General features: G+C 41.8%; 1 protein-coding gene and 1 non-coding gene across 10 annotated transcripts in view; both read right to left on the bottom strand.

The window, feature by feature from the left end:
* Positions 1 to 16,430, bottom strand: part of Strada (STE20 related adaptor alpha) — a 36,416-nt gene extending 19,986 nt beyond the window's left edge. Inside the window, exons 1-3 of one of the 9 annotated variants that reach the window (XM_008846591.3) lie at positions 16,282 to 16,430; positions 5,713 to 5,792; positions 2,102 to 2,159 (exon numbers count right to left, since the gene is read on the bottom strand). In XM_008846591.3, coding sequence (XP_008844813.1) covers positions 2,102 to 2,159; positions 5,713 to 5,748 — 94 coding nt within the window. In that variant the 5' untranslated portion in view covers positions 5,749 to 5,792; positions 16,282 to 16,430. The other 8 variants (XM_029570148.1, XM_029570147.1, XM_008846593.3 and 5 more) reach the window with 8 other exon arrangements.
* On the bottom strand, positions 2,876 to 2,980 carry LOC115072610. The gene has a single exon (XR_003851650.1). It is a non-coding gene; the product is annotated as a U6 spliceosomal RNA (small nuclear RNA).
* Positions 16,431 to 16,812: the final 382 nt, after the last annotated feature.

Genomic DNA, 16,812 nt, shown 5'->3' with positions numbered 1-16,812 from the left:
TGTATGCTGCCATACAAACAGCAGCAGCTGCTTATGAAAATCAGTCAAAGGTAAGAAGCCGAGTGGTAGTTAAATGAAATATAGTTCAATCTTTCATAATAGAAGGCAAATTCCAAATAGTATTAAGACTTGGCATTATTGGCTTTGCCAAGCTGTAACAACACATATAATAACCTCTTTACCTTCCTCAGACCACAGACTAGGATACTGTCAAAAGTCAGCACGGTGGGATGATGTACAACCTTAATCCCAGCATGCAGGAGGCAGAGGCAGATGGATCTCTGTGAGATCAAGCCCAGCCTAGTTTACATAGCAAGTTCCAGGCCAGCTGGGACTACAGGGGGACTTTGTCTCATAAAACTCCAAAACAACAACAATAAAAAGCCAGAGATCCTATAATCAGGAAATGAATAAAAGAATCCATTGATTTAAGTTACATATACTGGGATATTTGTGAATAATTCACTAAACTGAACTTATAAATCAATTTCTTCCTTTTTTTTTTTTTTTTTTTTTTGAGACAGGATCTCCTTGTAGCCCCAGCTGGCCTAGAACTCACTATGTAGACCAGGATGGCCTTGAACTCAGAGATCCACCTGCCTCTGCTTCTTGAGTGCTGGGATTAAAGGTATGCGCCACCATGCCCAGCTTTATAAGTCAATTTCTTTTTTTTTTTCTTATTTTATGTGTATGCGTGTATTACCCTGCATATAGGTAAGTGCATCCATGTCATGCAATGCCCACAGAGGTCAGAAGAGGCTGTTGGATCCCTTGGGACTGGAGTTACAGATAGTTGTTAGCTGCCATGTGGGTGCTGGGATTCAAACCTGGGTCTTCTGCAAGAACAACCAGTGTTCTTAACTGCTGAGCCATCTCTCCAGCCCTATAAATCAATTTCTATCATTGCCAAGGCTTAATTTCTTTTTCCTGCATTAGGATCTCCCTATAGCCCAGTTGGCCTGGAACTTGCTATGTGGACCAGGCTAGCCTTGATCTCTGCCTCCCTAAGTGCTGGGATTAAAGGCGGACATCACTATGTCCAGCTCTATTTAAGTCCGAGCTGGCCTGGAATTAGTTACATAGCACAGGCTGGCCTCAATCTCAGAGATGGCCCTGCCTCTGTCTTTTGAGTGCTGGGATTAAAGGCATGCACCGCCCTGCCCAGCTTTAATGTACAACTTTTTTTTTTTTTGTCTGTGATAGCGTCTCCCTGTAGCCCCAGCTGACCTGGAACTCTGTATGTAGACCAGGTGGCCTCGAATCATGGAGATCTGCCTGCCTCTGCCTCCTGAGTGCTGGGATTAAAGGTGTGCGCCACCACACCCAGCTTATTATTTCACTTTTTAAAATCATTATTTTAGTGTGTGTAGTACTAGAGCTTGAATCCCGAGTTCCAGGCAAATGCTCTACCACTGAGCTATGCTCCCAGCAGTCCTTTTGCTTTGTTTTTTTTTCAAATTTATTTATTTTTATTTATGTGTATGGATGTTTTGCCTGCATGTATGTCACCATACCCTGTATGTGCCTGGTGCCTGTGAAGGTCAGAAGAGGGCATCAGATCCCCTAGAACTGGAGCTACAGGTAGTTGTGATGCACTGTGTGGGTGCTGGGAACTGAACCCTGGTCGTCTGAAAGAGCAGCAAGTGCTCTTAACTGCTGAGCCATCCCTCTAATCCCTTCTTTGCAATTTGAGACATGGTATCAGTAAATTGCCCAAGATGGTCTTGAACTTACTCTGTAGTTACAGCAGGCCTTGAACTTGTAATGCTCCTGCCTCAGCCTCCCAAGTAGCTAGGTTTATAGGCTGTTGCCACCAGGCCTTCCTTAGAGATCTTTGAAGTTATTTTCATTTAACAATATGTATTTCAACTGGACAAATTCTTAGAAGAAACAAATATACCTTAAGTAAACATGGTACTGGCTTTCTAATAATCAGGATGGGCCACGGACAACTGCTAGGTTACACCACAAATTCACAAGTGACTCTAATAACTACAGTTTACAGTTACTCTTCAAACTGCTCATTTCTATACTCATCTAGTCAACAAAAGAATAGTGATATTTTTCCTGAAATGGTGGCTAAGTGCCACACTGTACTTACCTCCAAATAGTTCCAAATCTCTTAAGCCCTCAACAATGAACTTTTCCGAGACCCACCGCTAAAGAGGAAAACCCCAAAGAGAATTAGTATATCTTCCAAGCCAGAATAAATTAGCTATCAGCCTTTAGACAGACAACATCACAAATCCCCACAAAAATAAAAGCAAAAGTAATACAGCTAGGATCTAATTCCATGGAAAAGCTGAAAAGAGTCTTGAAATTAGCTAAAGACAATAGCTTAATTCCTTTTTCAGTCTTTAATCTTAGGCAAAATGATGACTGGTACTTAAATGAGATAGAGAAATACATGGGACCGACCCTATTCATGAAACTTTCCTTTTCTTTCCTATATACAAAGTCTATCTTTACATTCCAGCTTATTTATTCCAGTGGCTAGCCTTTACAGATTTAATGCCTATTTGAAAAATATTATTAGAATTCAACACTTAGAAAACAGGAATAAAGGAGTTTTAACACACCTCCACAGGTCTTTCTTCTGTTTTGTTTTTATCATTTTGAGACAAGGTCATGCTCTGTAGCCTAGGCTGGTCTCAAACTCTCAGCAAGTCTCCTGCCTCAGCTCCCTGAGTGCTGAACTACAGATAAGTTGGTCCTGTGCCTGCCTCTTTTTAAAAATTAGTATTTCTCCACTGTACAAGATGGGTTTCACTGTGACATTCTGCTACATGTATGTCACATACTTTGATCTTATTCACTGTCCCAATACCCTCTTCTTGTCCCACTGGTTCCCCTTCTACATTCACGTCTTACATATAAAAATATAGAATATTTCAAAAACTTGCATGTGATTCTTACTCAGAGGGCATACTAATCTTCTCTGTGTCACCTTAGTCTGGGTATGTGCTGCTGAAGTGACAACCACAAGGATTTTTGAAGACTTACTTTCCATCAAGTTCACAAGGACCAAACCAGTAGTATCCATGTACAGTTCACCTCATCAGTCTATTTCAAATGGGTGTTAGATTTCCACTATACTAATCGGTGGTCTGGTTTCACCTGAATCAGTCCAGGTTAAAACAGGAAAGTAGCTCATATTTAAAAGCAATGGAATTCACATTGTTTCACTTAATGACTGGTGGTAAAATTTGGCATGGAGGTATTCTTTCCACTGAGCACAGTTCAGGCTAAGGAGAGATTCACTTTTTCTTTTTAATTAACACTGGTTTGTTTTAAACAATATAACTTGTTTTTTTTTAATATATAAACATAAGGAAAAAGATTAAAAATATGCATTGTGAACTGAAATTCTAACATCATTCCTTGTCCTTTTCTATAACAATTTTTCCCTAAATTAAAAAAAACCCAAATAAACTTCATGTAAAAACTTCTATGCACTATATCATAAAGTATTTGTACTTTATTTGAAAGTGGTAAACTCATGTCTCATAGCACTAAAATGCTGTTAAATCTTTAAATAATCACTATTGCATTTAGAAATTAAATACTTGATAATAAACAAAATAAGACCTATTTTTTAAAATATTTATTTATTTATTTATTTGTTTGTTTGTTTGTTTGTTTATGGTCTTTTTGAAGCAGGGTCTTCCTGTAGCCCCAGCTGTCCTGGAACTCACTATGTAGACCAGGCTGGCCTTGAACTCACAGAGATCCGCCTGCCTCTGCCTCCCAAGTGCTGGGACTACAGGCGTGCACCACCATACCCAGCTAAAAATTTTATTTTTTATTTTTATTTTATGTGTATGCATGTATTGCCTGCATGTAGGTAAGTGCACCCATGTCGTGCAATGCCCGTGGAGATCAAAAGAGGCTGTTGAATCCCTTGGGACTGGAGTTACTGACAGTTGTTAGCTGCCATGTGGGTGCTGGGATTTGAACCTGGGTCTTCTGCAAGAACAACCAGTGTTCTTAACCACTGAGCCATCTCTCCAGCCCCAATAAGATCTATTTTTTAAATCTATTACATTTACTTATTTTTTGTTGAGGAGATGCACACGTGGAAGTCAGAGGACAACATGTGGGAATCAATTCTCTCCTTCCAATATATAGATCTCTGGGATCAAACTCAGGTCATCAGACTTGGTGACAAGTGCTTTTACCCACTGAGCCATTTTGCTAGCCCACAAGATACATTTTTAAAAAAATATTTTATTTATTATTTTTATTTTATGTGTATGAGTGTTATGCCTGCAAGTAGGTAAGTGCACCCATGTCATGCAATGCCCGCGGAGGACAGAAGAAGCGGTCAGATCCCTTGGAATTGGAGTTACAGACAGTTGTTAGCTGCCATATGGGTGCTGGGATTCAAACCCAGATCTTCTGCAAGAATCAGTCAGTGTTCTTAACTGCTGAGCCATCTCTCCAGCCCCTACAAGATACTTTTTAATGAAATCATTGGAGCTTATAAAGAAGCTAAGTCAAGTATTTGTTCTTAAGGTCATTTTGGCTTTTTTTTTTTTTTGTCTTTTTGAGACAGGGTCTCCCCGTAGCCCCAGCTGTCCTGGAACTCACTATGTAGACCAGGCTGGCCTTGAACTCACAAAGATCTGCCTGTCTCTGCCTCCCAAGTGCTGGGATTAAAGGTGTGCAACACCACGCCTGGTGAATTTTTTTTTGCATCTTATTTTGAGCATGTATGCATGCGTGTATGTTTGGGTGTGAGTGTGGGTGTGGGTGTGATGGTGCATGTGTGGATATCAGAGGACAACTTGTGAGAGTCAGTCTTCTCCCTCTACCATATGGGTCTTAGGGATCCAACTCAGGTCATAAGGCTTGGCAGCAAGCACCTTTACCTGTTGAGCCATCTTACCAGACTGGTAAGAAATTTTCTTTTTCTTTTTTTTTTTTTTGGTCTTTTTGAGACAGGGTCTCCCTGTAGACCCAGCTGGCCTGGAACTATGTAGACCAGGCTGGCCTTGAACACAGAGATCCTCCTGCATCTGCTTCCCAAGTGTTGGGATTAAAGGCATGTGCCACCACGCCCAGCTTGATAATTATTTTTTTCCACTTTAGAAAATTTTATTAAAGCATGTTAATATCCAGGACACTGCAGAGCACCTTATTCTTCTAATCAAGATTTTTGGTACCTCGTTTTGAAAGTGTTATTTGAGCTTTTTTTTCACATGCCAGCTTTCAGGAAAAAGTACTCAGTGGTAACTTAAGCAACGTTAATTTGATTAAACAGTTTATCCTTAATAACCTGAGATATCAATCCATGGGTGGCTTCTACTGTGGTTTTACAGCTGCCTTGATAGGAAAAAGTATCCTAGTAACTACAATTTGATATGGATTTAAAAATTACATAAATCAATGAAAAACAGGACGTAAGAAAATCATTACCAGCTACACAGCTATACTAAAAAAAAATCATTAATTAACTCGTTTAATATATGACTGATTAATTCATAAAATAAGCAATCCTTACTATTGGTTTTTCACAGGCAGCCAGTACGCATTTTGTGTTTCTGGTCAGCCCTGTCTACAAGTTCTTTTCTCAGTAGTGGAGGCTGCACATACCCCTCACTTTTGACCAATTCTGAGTGTCATACAAATACAAACTGCCTACAATACATGCCCCAATACTTTACTTTTCAGAAAAGAAAAACAGTAAATACAAAGAATGGAAACACTCACCCTAATCCGCTCTGGTTTACTTACAAGGAAAGACATGAGCTCCTAATGTGTGGACTTACTTCAATTTTAAAAACTTAAACCTAAAAGGAAACAGAAACAGATGGAAGTTAATAGAATTTCTTTATATAGAAAAGGTTTTTGTTTTTTTTTTTGAGGTTTCATATAGCTGAGGCAGGCCTCCAACTCACTAAATAGCCAAGGATGACCCTCAACTTCTGAAATTCCTGTCTCTATATCCTGAGTGCTAGAACTATAGGTAAGCACTACCACACCTGATTTATGTGCTGCTGAGATGGAACTCAGGGCTTCATGCATGTTGGGTAAGCATTCTACTAAGTAACACATCCAGACCAGGAAAAAGCTTTCGATGAACAAAAACATACTATAGCTCTACCATTCGAGATACCATACCAGACCTGTTAGTTGCTAGTTTCTAAATACTTGTTTCAAGAAAGGTTAAATGACAATAAAATTGGCTATAATTTGGTCAAGTACATTCTGAAATTTTAAATTCTAGAAGCTCAGAGTCAGACATGTTGAAGCACTATTTCCCCCCCCCTCTGGTTTATTGTTTTTACCACATCAAGTATTACTGAAAACATCTAACCACTCTTTCTATTGTGTTATTCAGCACTAAATTAATATACTTTACAGATTATTCTCACCCGTGGGTCATAGAAAATGATTGCTTTTGGCTACTCAGGATTCTCATTTTCTTTTCCTATGGTAGAAATAGCCAAACATATAACATACTATGATACATTTTGATGCATTCTCACTCATAAAAAAAAAATTACATCTACTGTGACAAATTTTCCTTGTCCATTAATTATTCAAGGAACAATTGGAACTAATAAAACATTGCTAATGCATTGAAGGAAAATAGATCCCTTCAACTGAGTCAAAAATTGCTATAAATTTTCATAATATCCTTTATAAATTAGAAAATATTAATTTTGTGGGGGTCTTTTTTCTTTTAAGACAGGGTCTCCCTGTAGACCCAGGTGACCTTAAACTCACAATGTACAGCAGCCTGGCATTGAACTCACAGAGATCTGCCTGCCTCTCCCTCCTTAGTCCTGGAATTACAGCGATGAGCCATCATACCCAATGAAAATATAAATGTAGCTGAAGGTCAGACTAGCCTATGGCTTCAAAAAGCTCCAATTTTGATAACAAATGTTTCTAAATAGAACAGTTATGCCTGCCGGGCATGGTGGCGTATGCCTGTAATCCCAGCACTTGGGAGGCAGAGGCAGGCAGATCTCTGTGAGTTCAAGGCCAGCCTGGTCTACATAGTGAGTTCCAGGACAGTTGGGGCTGCAGGGAGACCCTGTCTCAAAAAGACAAAAAGAAAAAAAAGTTATGCCTATCAAAATATATACCATTTGATGAAAATATAGAAATAACATAATTTTTAAAAAATTTTCTGTAATACTCTAGCCTGTCATGTTATAGGGAATGTACTTATTATGGAATTCCACTGCTAAAAAAGTATTTGGATAGCCAGGTGTGGTGGCGCATGCCTTTGATCTCAGCACTCGGGAGACAGAGGCAGGCGGATCTCTGTGAATTCAAGGCCAGCCTGGTCTACATAGTGAATTCCAGGCCAGCTGGGGCTACAGAGAGACCCTGTTTCAAAAAAAAAGGTCAAAAAAAAAAGATATTTGGATATTTTCCCCCTTTCATATGCAACTTAAGATAGTTACTTCATATACTTTAGGATTTTCCAAGTTTCCTATATGTATTAACATTTTCACATATTCACATGCTATTTAGAGAGTATGTGTCAACTCATTGATAATTCGGTGCTTTATTCACACAGTGTATTGACAGTAAATAATGAGGTATTCATCTTTGAGTTTTGTGAGGTTCCTGTTCATTATGAAATCTCTGATATTTCCTGGGACCAGGAGCCATTTGTAAATGGTGGTTGACATGATTTTCCATACATAAAGATTTTGTGATATTCAACACAATTGGATTGGAAAGTGAAGGCTTTTTCACATTCTTTGTGTTTCTATTTTCTCACACTTATGAACCAAAAATAAATTTTGATTAGCAATTTTGTAAAGTTTTCCTTCACTACATTATGAAGTTTTGTACTATAGATAAGTGTTTGAATATCTCCCAGACTTTTAGACATATCCCTCTAATATGGAATCTATTCTGTATTCTAAGGATTGAGCCCAGGGCAAGGATGTACCACAGTCTGAGCAACTGTAAACTATCTCTTTAGTATGAGTTTTTGATAAGTGCTTGTTGGGGACCCCTGCTGTTTAGGGTAGCAGTCTCCCCATGTCCGGATAGCCACAAGCCGGCTCGGCGCAAATGGGGAGACTCCCCTTCTCAGCGGGGCGCCTTCTGCTCTCCTCCCTGACTTACTCTTGAAATGCCCGTCACAGATACATGCCCTCCGGCACAGAAACTACCAGGTTTTAATCAGGCATTGTCTGATAGCCTGATAGAAGCCCACCGCCCTATGTAAATGAAGCATTCCAGGAGCACCTATCAGCTAAGGCTTTTTCTACTGTCTCCATGCTATAAATAATACTAGTTTTACCCCAATAAAGCTGGAGCTGAATCACTGAGATCTGAGCTGAGTCACTTGTCTGAAGCTGTAACACTAAATCCTGTGATCCAGTCTGGGGGGGGGGCTATCCTTCCGTCATCGACCCACGAAGACCCTGCTTTCGCCGGCCCGCGTCCCGCACCTCCCCTCGTGACTTGGCAGCTGATGAATCTCAAACCCAGAGGGAGTGCTCAGTAGACTGGGACAGAACCCGACCGGGTAGCTGACAGCGGTCCTCGAGAGCCTCCAGGCCCGGTAGCGGACAGTCTCAGCAGACGTGGTGCGTGACCCGCCCCATGTCCCCCCAGCGGCGCGAGGGAGACCGGTGCCACAGCCAGCAGCTGGCGCTCCGCGAAACCCGCACGCCCATAAGTGCTACCATTTGACATATAATTAAAGGAATTGCCACATTCCTTACATTGCAATTTCTAGGTTTATTGTAAATTATTTGATGTTCTCTAAGAGTTGAAATACAAATGATAGATTTCTCAAACCCTTTTCATTTGTGGGGTTTCTCTCCAGTATGAATTTTCTGGAGTCTTCTATGTGCTGAGCTCTTGGTTTGTCACATTCTTCTCATCAGAATGGTTACTTTCCAGTATGAATTCTCTAATGAAATATTAACTCTGACATACAACTAAAGGACTTGTCACATGCTTCACATTTGTAGGGTTTCTCTCAAGTATGAATTACATGTACTCTGAGATGAGACATATTTTTAAAGGACTTCTTACATTCTTCACATTTGTAGGGATTCTCTCCAACATGAATTCTCTTATGTCTTATAAGTTGAGCTCACCGTAAAGGACTTGCCATATTCACATCTGTGGGGTTTCTCTCCAGTATATATTTGCTGATGTGCTCTAAGATGTGACACATTTTCCACATTCTTCACATTTGTAGGGTTTTTATCCTGTATATATCAGGTGATAGCTTCTAAGATCTGACATTAGACTAAAGGACTTGCCACATTCTTCACATCTGTAGGTTTTTTCTCCAGTATGCATCTGCTGATATAATTGAAATGTTGACATATGAGTAAAGGTCTTGGCATATTCTTCACATCTGTAGGGCTTCTCTCTACTATGTATTTGCTGATGCTCTCTAAGAATTGACATTTCACTAAAGGACTTGCCACATTCTTCACATCTGTAGGGTTTCTCTCCAGTATGTATTTGCTGATATGCTCTAAGATGTGACACATAACTGAAGGACTTTCCACATTCTTCACATTTGTAGGGTTTCTCTCCTGTATGCATTCGCTGATATAATTGAAATGTTGACATATGAGTAAAGGCCTTGGCACATTCTTCACATTTGTAGGGCTCCTCTCCACTATGTATTTGCTGACGTGCTAGAAGAAGATGTGACACCCAACTAAAGGACTTGCCACATGCTTCACATCCATAGGGTTTCTCTCCACTATGTATTCTTTGATGTACACTAAGATTTGACATTTCACTAAAGGTCTTGCCACATTCTTCACATCTGTAGGATTTCTCTCCAGTATGTATTCATTAACGTCTTCTACGATCTGACATTCGACTCAGGAGGCTAGAGAATTGAGGGCCAGCTTGGGCTACATGCATAGCAAAATTGATTTGAGGAAAGGAGGGGAGTAAAACAGGCAAGGTAGAGGAGAAGCGGGGGTGAGGGAGAAACAGAAGGAAACTTCTTCAACTTGGCAAACGTTAAGTACAAAAGCTTCAGTTCACATATACTAATAGTGAACAGTGAATGAGTTTCCTTTAAAAACAGAAGCAGAAGTTGGGCATGGTGGCACACACCTGTAGTCCCAGCACTTGGGAGGCAGAGGCAGGCAGATCTCTGTGAGTTCAAAGCCAGCCTGGTCTACATAGTGAGTTCCAGGACAGCTGAGGCTACAGGGAGACCCTGATTCAAAAAGACCAAAAAAAAAAGCAAAGCCCCCACTTCGACACATCACTCATGTGCAAAACGGCAAGTGGAACGGAAAGTGTAAAACTCTACTTTGTGTTTTTGTTTGTTTTCAGATAAGGTCTCACTATGTAGCCCTGGGTGACATGAAACTCACTATGTAGACCAGGCTAACCTCAAACTCAGAGATCTGCTTGCCTCTGCCTCCCAAGAGTTGGGATTATAGGTGTACACCACCAAGCTGGACCCCTCCCATTCTTTTTTTCCCCTTCTTTTTTGAGACAGGGTTCCAATGTAGCCTAGGATGACCTTTAACCAAACATATAGCAGAAATGACCTTGAATTTCTGATTCTCTTGCTTCTGTCTCCTAAGTGCTGAGATTATGGACATGAAGCACCATGCTCAGTTTTCTCTTCTTGTTTTATTTGAGACAAGGTCCTATTATAGAGTCCAGGCTGGCTTCAAACTCACAATCCTGATTTAGCCTCCCAAGTGCTGGGATTATAAGCATACCCACTACAACTGGCTAAAAATGTAAAACTATTTACTGACAACATGATTGTGTACTTAGAAGAGTCTAAGGAAGGACTCTACCAGAGAGAGAAAGAAAAATAAAATAAAATAAAATTAAGATGGGTGTGGTGCTGCATGCTAACACTTGGAGGATAGAGGCAGGAGGATCAGGAGTTCAAGGTCATATTTGGCTACACAGTATTTTAATGCAAGCCTCTACTACATGAAACACAGTGTGAGAAAGGCAAAGACAAAACAAAAATTTAGACCCAAAAAAATTAATTTAGAAACAAGGTCAACTGGGTGTGGTAGCACGTACCTTTAATCCCAGCACTCTGCACTTGGGAGGCAGAGGAAGGTGGATTTCTGTGAATTCAAGACCAGCCTGGTCTACATAGTAAGTCCTGGGTCAGCTGGGGCTATAGGGAGACTCTGTCTCAAAAAGAGACCAAAAATAAATAAAAAAATAAATAATAAGAAACAAGGTCAAAAGTGTACAGTGAAAAACATCTATTAATCCCAGCACTGGGGAGGCTAAATCAGGATTGTGAGTTTGAAGCCAGCCTGGACTCTATAATGGTGTTCAAAGCCAGCCCAAGCTAACCTAGAAAGAAGCCAAAAAAAAGGGGGGGGGGGAATTAAAGAAGAAGGAAAACATGTCAGATACAATGAAATAACAATCACACTGGTATTACATTTGTTTTTTTCCTTTTTTGAGACAGGATTTCACTTTGTATCTAGGGCTGGTCTGAACCTTGCTATGCAGCTCAAGCTGGCCTCAAACTCAGAATCGTCCTGCCTCAGCATCCCAAGTGCTGGGATAACAGGCCAGATGCATCACTTCCAGTGTCACACTTCTTAAAAATTACAGATGCTACAAGAAATGAAACGAGACAGTCAAGTTCCTGAAAAAGATTACTCTGAGACAGAGCAATCAATGCTAATCACTAATCTACAGGCACTGAAAAAATTTTTTCCTGGAACCTAGGTCTATACTCACATGAACTACCAATAAAGTGCAAGAGCAAAACAATTTATCAGACATGAAACTGCCTTTAGTCCCAGCACTCAGGAGGCAGAGGCAGAGGCAGGCATGGATCTCAAGTTCAAGGCCAGCCCTCTACCATAGTGAGTTCCAGGCCAGCTGGGGCTACAGAGACCTTGACCAAAAAAAAAAAAAAAAAAGAAAGAAAATAAAACATTACCTTTATCTTTCCCATATGTACTGAGTGAAAATCTTTACAGATACATGCACTGCAGCAAAATGATATAGAAAATCAAAGACAAAGATAGGAGAGCTAAAGAATGTTGAGCCTAGCTGGGCATGGTCGCACACGCCTTTAATCCCAGCACTCAGGAGGCAAAGGCAGGCGGATCTAGGTCAGCCTGGTCTACATAGTGAGTTCCAGGAGAGCTAGGGCTACAGGGAGACCCTGTCTCAAAAAGACCAAAAAATAAATAAATAAATAAATAAATAAATAAAATGTTGAGCCTAGTGAAGAGAAATTAAGATGACAGTCAGTAGTGGTGTCAAAAATCTATAATCCCAGTACTGAGGTGGCAAAGACAGGATTGCTGCAAGTTCAAGACCAGTCTGGACTACAAAGTACAGCCAGGATTACATGTTGAAACACTAGCTCAAAAGAGAAGAAATCAAGGTGATGGTAGCTATGAAGCATGTCATGAAAGGAATTAGTTCAAATTAGACATGAGCTGGGTGTGATGCCTCACTCCTATGGCAGAAAGACTGGCATGAGTTCCAGGATAGCCTGTATTATGCAAGACTTTGTCTAAACAAAACGAAGAGCATCTGCTGTCCTTCCAAGAGACTAGAGTTCTTTCTCATCACCCACACTGGAAGCTCAAAGCCACCCATAACTGGCCCCAGGGGATCTGATGCCTGCTTTCAGAGTCCAGGCACACACGAACACACACACACACACACACACACACACACACACACAATCTTTCCAAAAACAGCATGAAGATGGTGGGTTGAAGAAAATGAAACAATTTCATGAAATACATAGAACAAATGCAAAACATGAAAAATATCAAAACTATGAGAGACAGGATAAAAAAGGACTTTTTTTTTTAGTACAGGGGATGGATCCAAAGATTACTTAGTGGTAGTGGACCTGGAATACCAAATAAGACTTAAAGAAAATGTACATTCCAAGCTAGAAACAGTGAGCTACTGTTTAATGTTTGCTCTTAGACTCAGGTGTACCCAGCTTCTACAATGGTGCCTGCCGTACAGTAGACACTCAATAATGTTAAATGACTGACCTAACATGGAGAGGTGTGTTAGAACTTTGAATACACTCCAAAGCTACAGAAACAGAACTCCAAGAATGTGAGGATAAACAGGAGGCTTCCACTGCATGCTAGAGTGTGATTTTATTCTTCAGGGAGTAGGAAGCCACTGGAGGTTCTGAATAGAAAGGAGACAAACACACCATGTGGTCTAAGCAGTGTGCCTGACATTTTATGGTGCATGTAAAGCACCTTGAGATCTGCTAAAATGCAGACTTTAATTCAGAAGGTCTAGAATGGGCCTGGTAGTTCTAACACACTGCCAGGTGGCAATGCTGCTACTATGTAGATCATGGTATTAACTAACATTTAAAGTCTTGTTTGGAAGAACAGTCTAAGAAATGTTAATCTGTAAAGGAATGGGGAAGAGAAGTAAAAATAACCCAGAGAAAAGAATGCTGATTAGAAAACAACTTTAGTGGTGATAAGAGCCTGTGGCACTGGATGCATTAGGAAACAGATGAGCAGCTGACCAGAAAAAAGGAACTATATATAAAGCAGCAAGATCAAAAGTTGTCTATCCCATCCTCTACCCTTTGGAGAATATTTCTTGTCTTGTTTTTAGACAGTGTCTCTTATACCAAGTTCACCTAAAACTTGCTATGTAGCTGAGAATGACTTTAAACTTCTGATCCTCCCGTGATATATGATTTTGTAGTCTCTGACTGAAAACTTCAGAGACTTACTACCTTATCTGGGAGTCCAGTCTATAAATGATTATTTAATTTTCTGTATGTGTTCTTAAAGATTAATATGCTAATGAGTCAATGACAGAAACAGGAAAGCTCAGAGGTGGAAGTGGCTTTGGTGGAAGGATAAGTTTGAGTTTATCTGTTTATTCATTGATTGTGTGTACATGTAGGGTATGCATGCCCATGGTGCACGTATGGAAGCCACAAGAGAACATTAGGTGTCTTCCTCTATTGCTCTCTGCTGAGTTCAAGTTTTAAAATATGTTAAGAAGAGTTATCTACGGGGGGAAGGGGTGGCAACTGGTTACAAAAGTAGTATTGATGCTTAAAAGGTTGAAGATGGCTAGGAGCTAAAGCTATGAGTGACAGAAATCCAGAGCCAAGCATGATAGGTCATGCTTATAATCCCAACACTTAGGAAGTAGACAGGAGGCAGGAAGATTTTTGAATTTAAAACCATCCTTAGCTACAGCCTATTTAAAAAACAAAACAAAACAAAAAACCCTGGAGCCTAAGGAACCCTGCTTCCCTTCTTGTCCCCAACCTAATTTGAGTTGTCCCCTCAGTAATCCCCTGGGGATTATTATGCTATGGGAAGCTCCCCCTAACCTTTCCCCTCCTTACTGCACTCTTACACCTTCCAATTTGTGTCTGTGTGTGTACCTGTTCACATGCACGGGGAGGTTAGAGGAAGGACATCCCGTGTCCTGCTTTATCACGCTCTAGCTTATTCCCTTGAGACAAGGTGACTAAACCTGGACATAGACTGGCAGTCAGCAAACCCCACTATCCCTCCTGTCACAGGCTCATGGCCACACACAGCTTTTTAGGTGGGTGCTGGGGATCGGAACTCAGGTTCTCATGCTTCAGCAGCAAGCCCTCTTAACTGAGCCATCTTCCCAGCTGCCCAGCCACACTCTTAATTGCCTCATTACCTCTTCCATTACCACAGAGATTCTGTGAAGACATGGAATGAATACTGTTCATGGTTGTATCTCCAAAGAGCTACTGTGCTCCTAGGACTGTTAAATTAGCAATAGCAAAACTAATAAAGGCAGCCAACATTTATAACAACAACAAAAAAAAATCACTACATTGTTAGACACTGTGCTAAATGCTTCATGGACATCAACTCACAGGAATTACTCTTTCTTTACAGTTGTGGACTCAAAGTTTAATGCCCTAAGTCTCAGAGGCACTTGGTAAAGGACTGATTAAATCCATCCCAAAGCTTGTGCTCTAAAAACTTGTTCTTGGTTAATCTAGGAAGAAGTTTCAAGACTGGGTGTAAAAACAGAATGACTAGAAGACATCACCAGATTAGAGCATTTATTTACTATAATTTTCATTCTATTTTTGTCACTATTTCTTTAAATTTCATGTCTGAGGTCACAACTATAAACACTGATTTTCAGTCAAAATACCTCTAAGAACCTAAAGAGCAGAGAGGATTGACTAGGCCAGTACAGTAACTAACGCTAAATTATTACGTTCCTGTATTGAGGCAGAGGCAGGTAAGCAGATTCGCTTTTTTTTTGTCTTTTGAGACAGGGTCTCCTTGTAGCCCCAGCTGTCCTGGAACTCACTATGTAGACCCGCCTGCCTCCCGCCTCCACCTCCCAAGTGCTGGGATTAAGGTGTGTGCCATCACACCCGGCCATACAAATTTGCTTCTTTTTTTGGTCTTTTTGAGACAGGGTCTCCCTATAGCTCCAGCTGTCCTGGAACTCACCATGAAGACCAGGCTGGCCTTGAACTCACAGATCCGCCTGCCTCTGCCTCTGCCTCCCAAGTGCTGGGTTTAAAGGCGTGAGCCACCACGGCAGGACTCAAATTCGCTTTTTTATTCTTTCTTCTTTTGGGTAGAACTAGTAATGTGGACTACAGGTTCTCACCAAATGCTAGGCAAGCACTCTGACACTGAGTTACACCCCCAGTCTCAAATTTGGTTTCTTGCCTTTCAAGGACCAGAATTATTTCGGTGTCAGACATCTTTAAAGTTAAAATATGTTAGGATCTAAGCAGAAAGTTGAGCTTAGAGGTTAGTTGCCTATTTCCTAAAATTATGGACACTTTTATTTAACCACTCCCATTCTGTCGCGCTTACTCCCTGCCGCCATGTCTGGCCTCAAATCTGCTGGGGACAATTAAAAGCAAAAAGACAAAACTCCTTGTTTTGGTCAAATCACATATCACCCATATCTCCTGCGTCCTTCCGAGGACCCAACACCGCTGGATATGGGGGTGGGGTCAAAAAAGGTCAGCACTAGGGTGTCCGGCTACTTTGCTGGAGTTCGACAAAAATCCATCTGGTCCCAGCTCCCCATCTGCCAGGAGGAGCCGGGTGTATGGGGAGGGAAGGCGACTCCCAGCGTTTCCCCGGCAAAGCCCACGTCTATTCTGCACTCACTCTGTAAGCCCTCACTGCGGGAACCCAGGACGCGGGTTAAATGGGAGCCTGAGGAGCGCCAGGGTGAGCTGGGATGGCCACTGAGGCCGGCCCCGGAGAAAATGGCCTCGGAGTCCGGGCGGGAGGGACTGGCCCGGGAAGCGCAGCAGGCAGCCCAGCCACCCGATACCTGGTCTGGGGCGTCAGAGCGCAGTACCGACCCCGTCTCGGCTCCGCCTCCTCAGTTTTGTGGCCCCGCCGCCGCTGGGCCGGTTGCTGGGAGGAACGTACGCAACGTGCCATGCGCAGTGGAGGGAGCCGGGAGGCCCGCCGAGCGTCGCCCCGCCCTCGGAGGAAGCCCCGTCCTCCCGTGGGAGCAGCTCCGCCTTGCTCCTTCCCTCAGAGGAAGTCCCGCCCCCAAATCAAGCTCCGCCCCTCCCGCAGAGGAAGCCCTGCCTGGTGGGCGCGTGGAACCCCGCCCCTCCCCAACATGCTAGTGAGGGAAGTCACGTCCCTTCTAGCCCTTTCCGCAGAGGAAACCCCACCTTTTCCTTTCTTTTCCAGAAACCTCCGACGAAGCTAAACCGTAGTATACCGTGAGAACTGTTCCTAATTTTAACTGCTGCAGTCGGCAGACCAAAAGGGCTCGCAGGGCAGATAGAGCAAGACTTCTGTGAGAACTGTGGGGTTTTTAGTCACTTCAGTTGCTGTGGGCCCAAAA

The sequence above is a fragment of the Nannospalax galili genome, unplaced genomic scaffold, assembly GCF_000622305.1.
Source record: "Nannospalax galili isolate Female #2095 unplaced genomic scaffold, S.galili_v1.0 scaffold1023, whole genome shotgun sequence".
Lineage (NCBI taxonomy): Eukaryota > Metazoa > Chordata > Mammalia > Rodentia > Spalacidae > Nannospalax > Nannospalax galili.
Note: the sequence above shows the minus strand (reverse complement) of the source record. Positions and strands in the feature narration are given on the sequence as shown.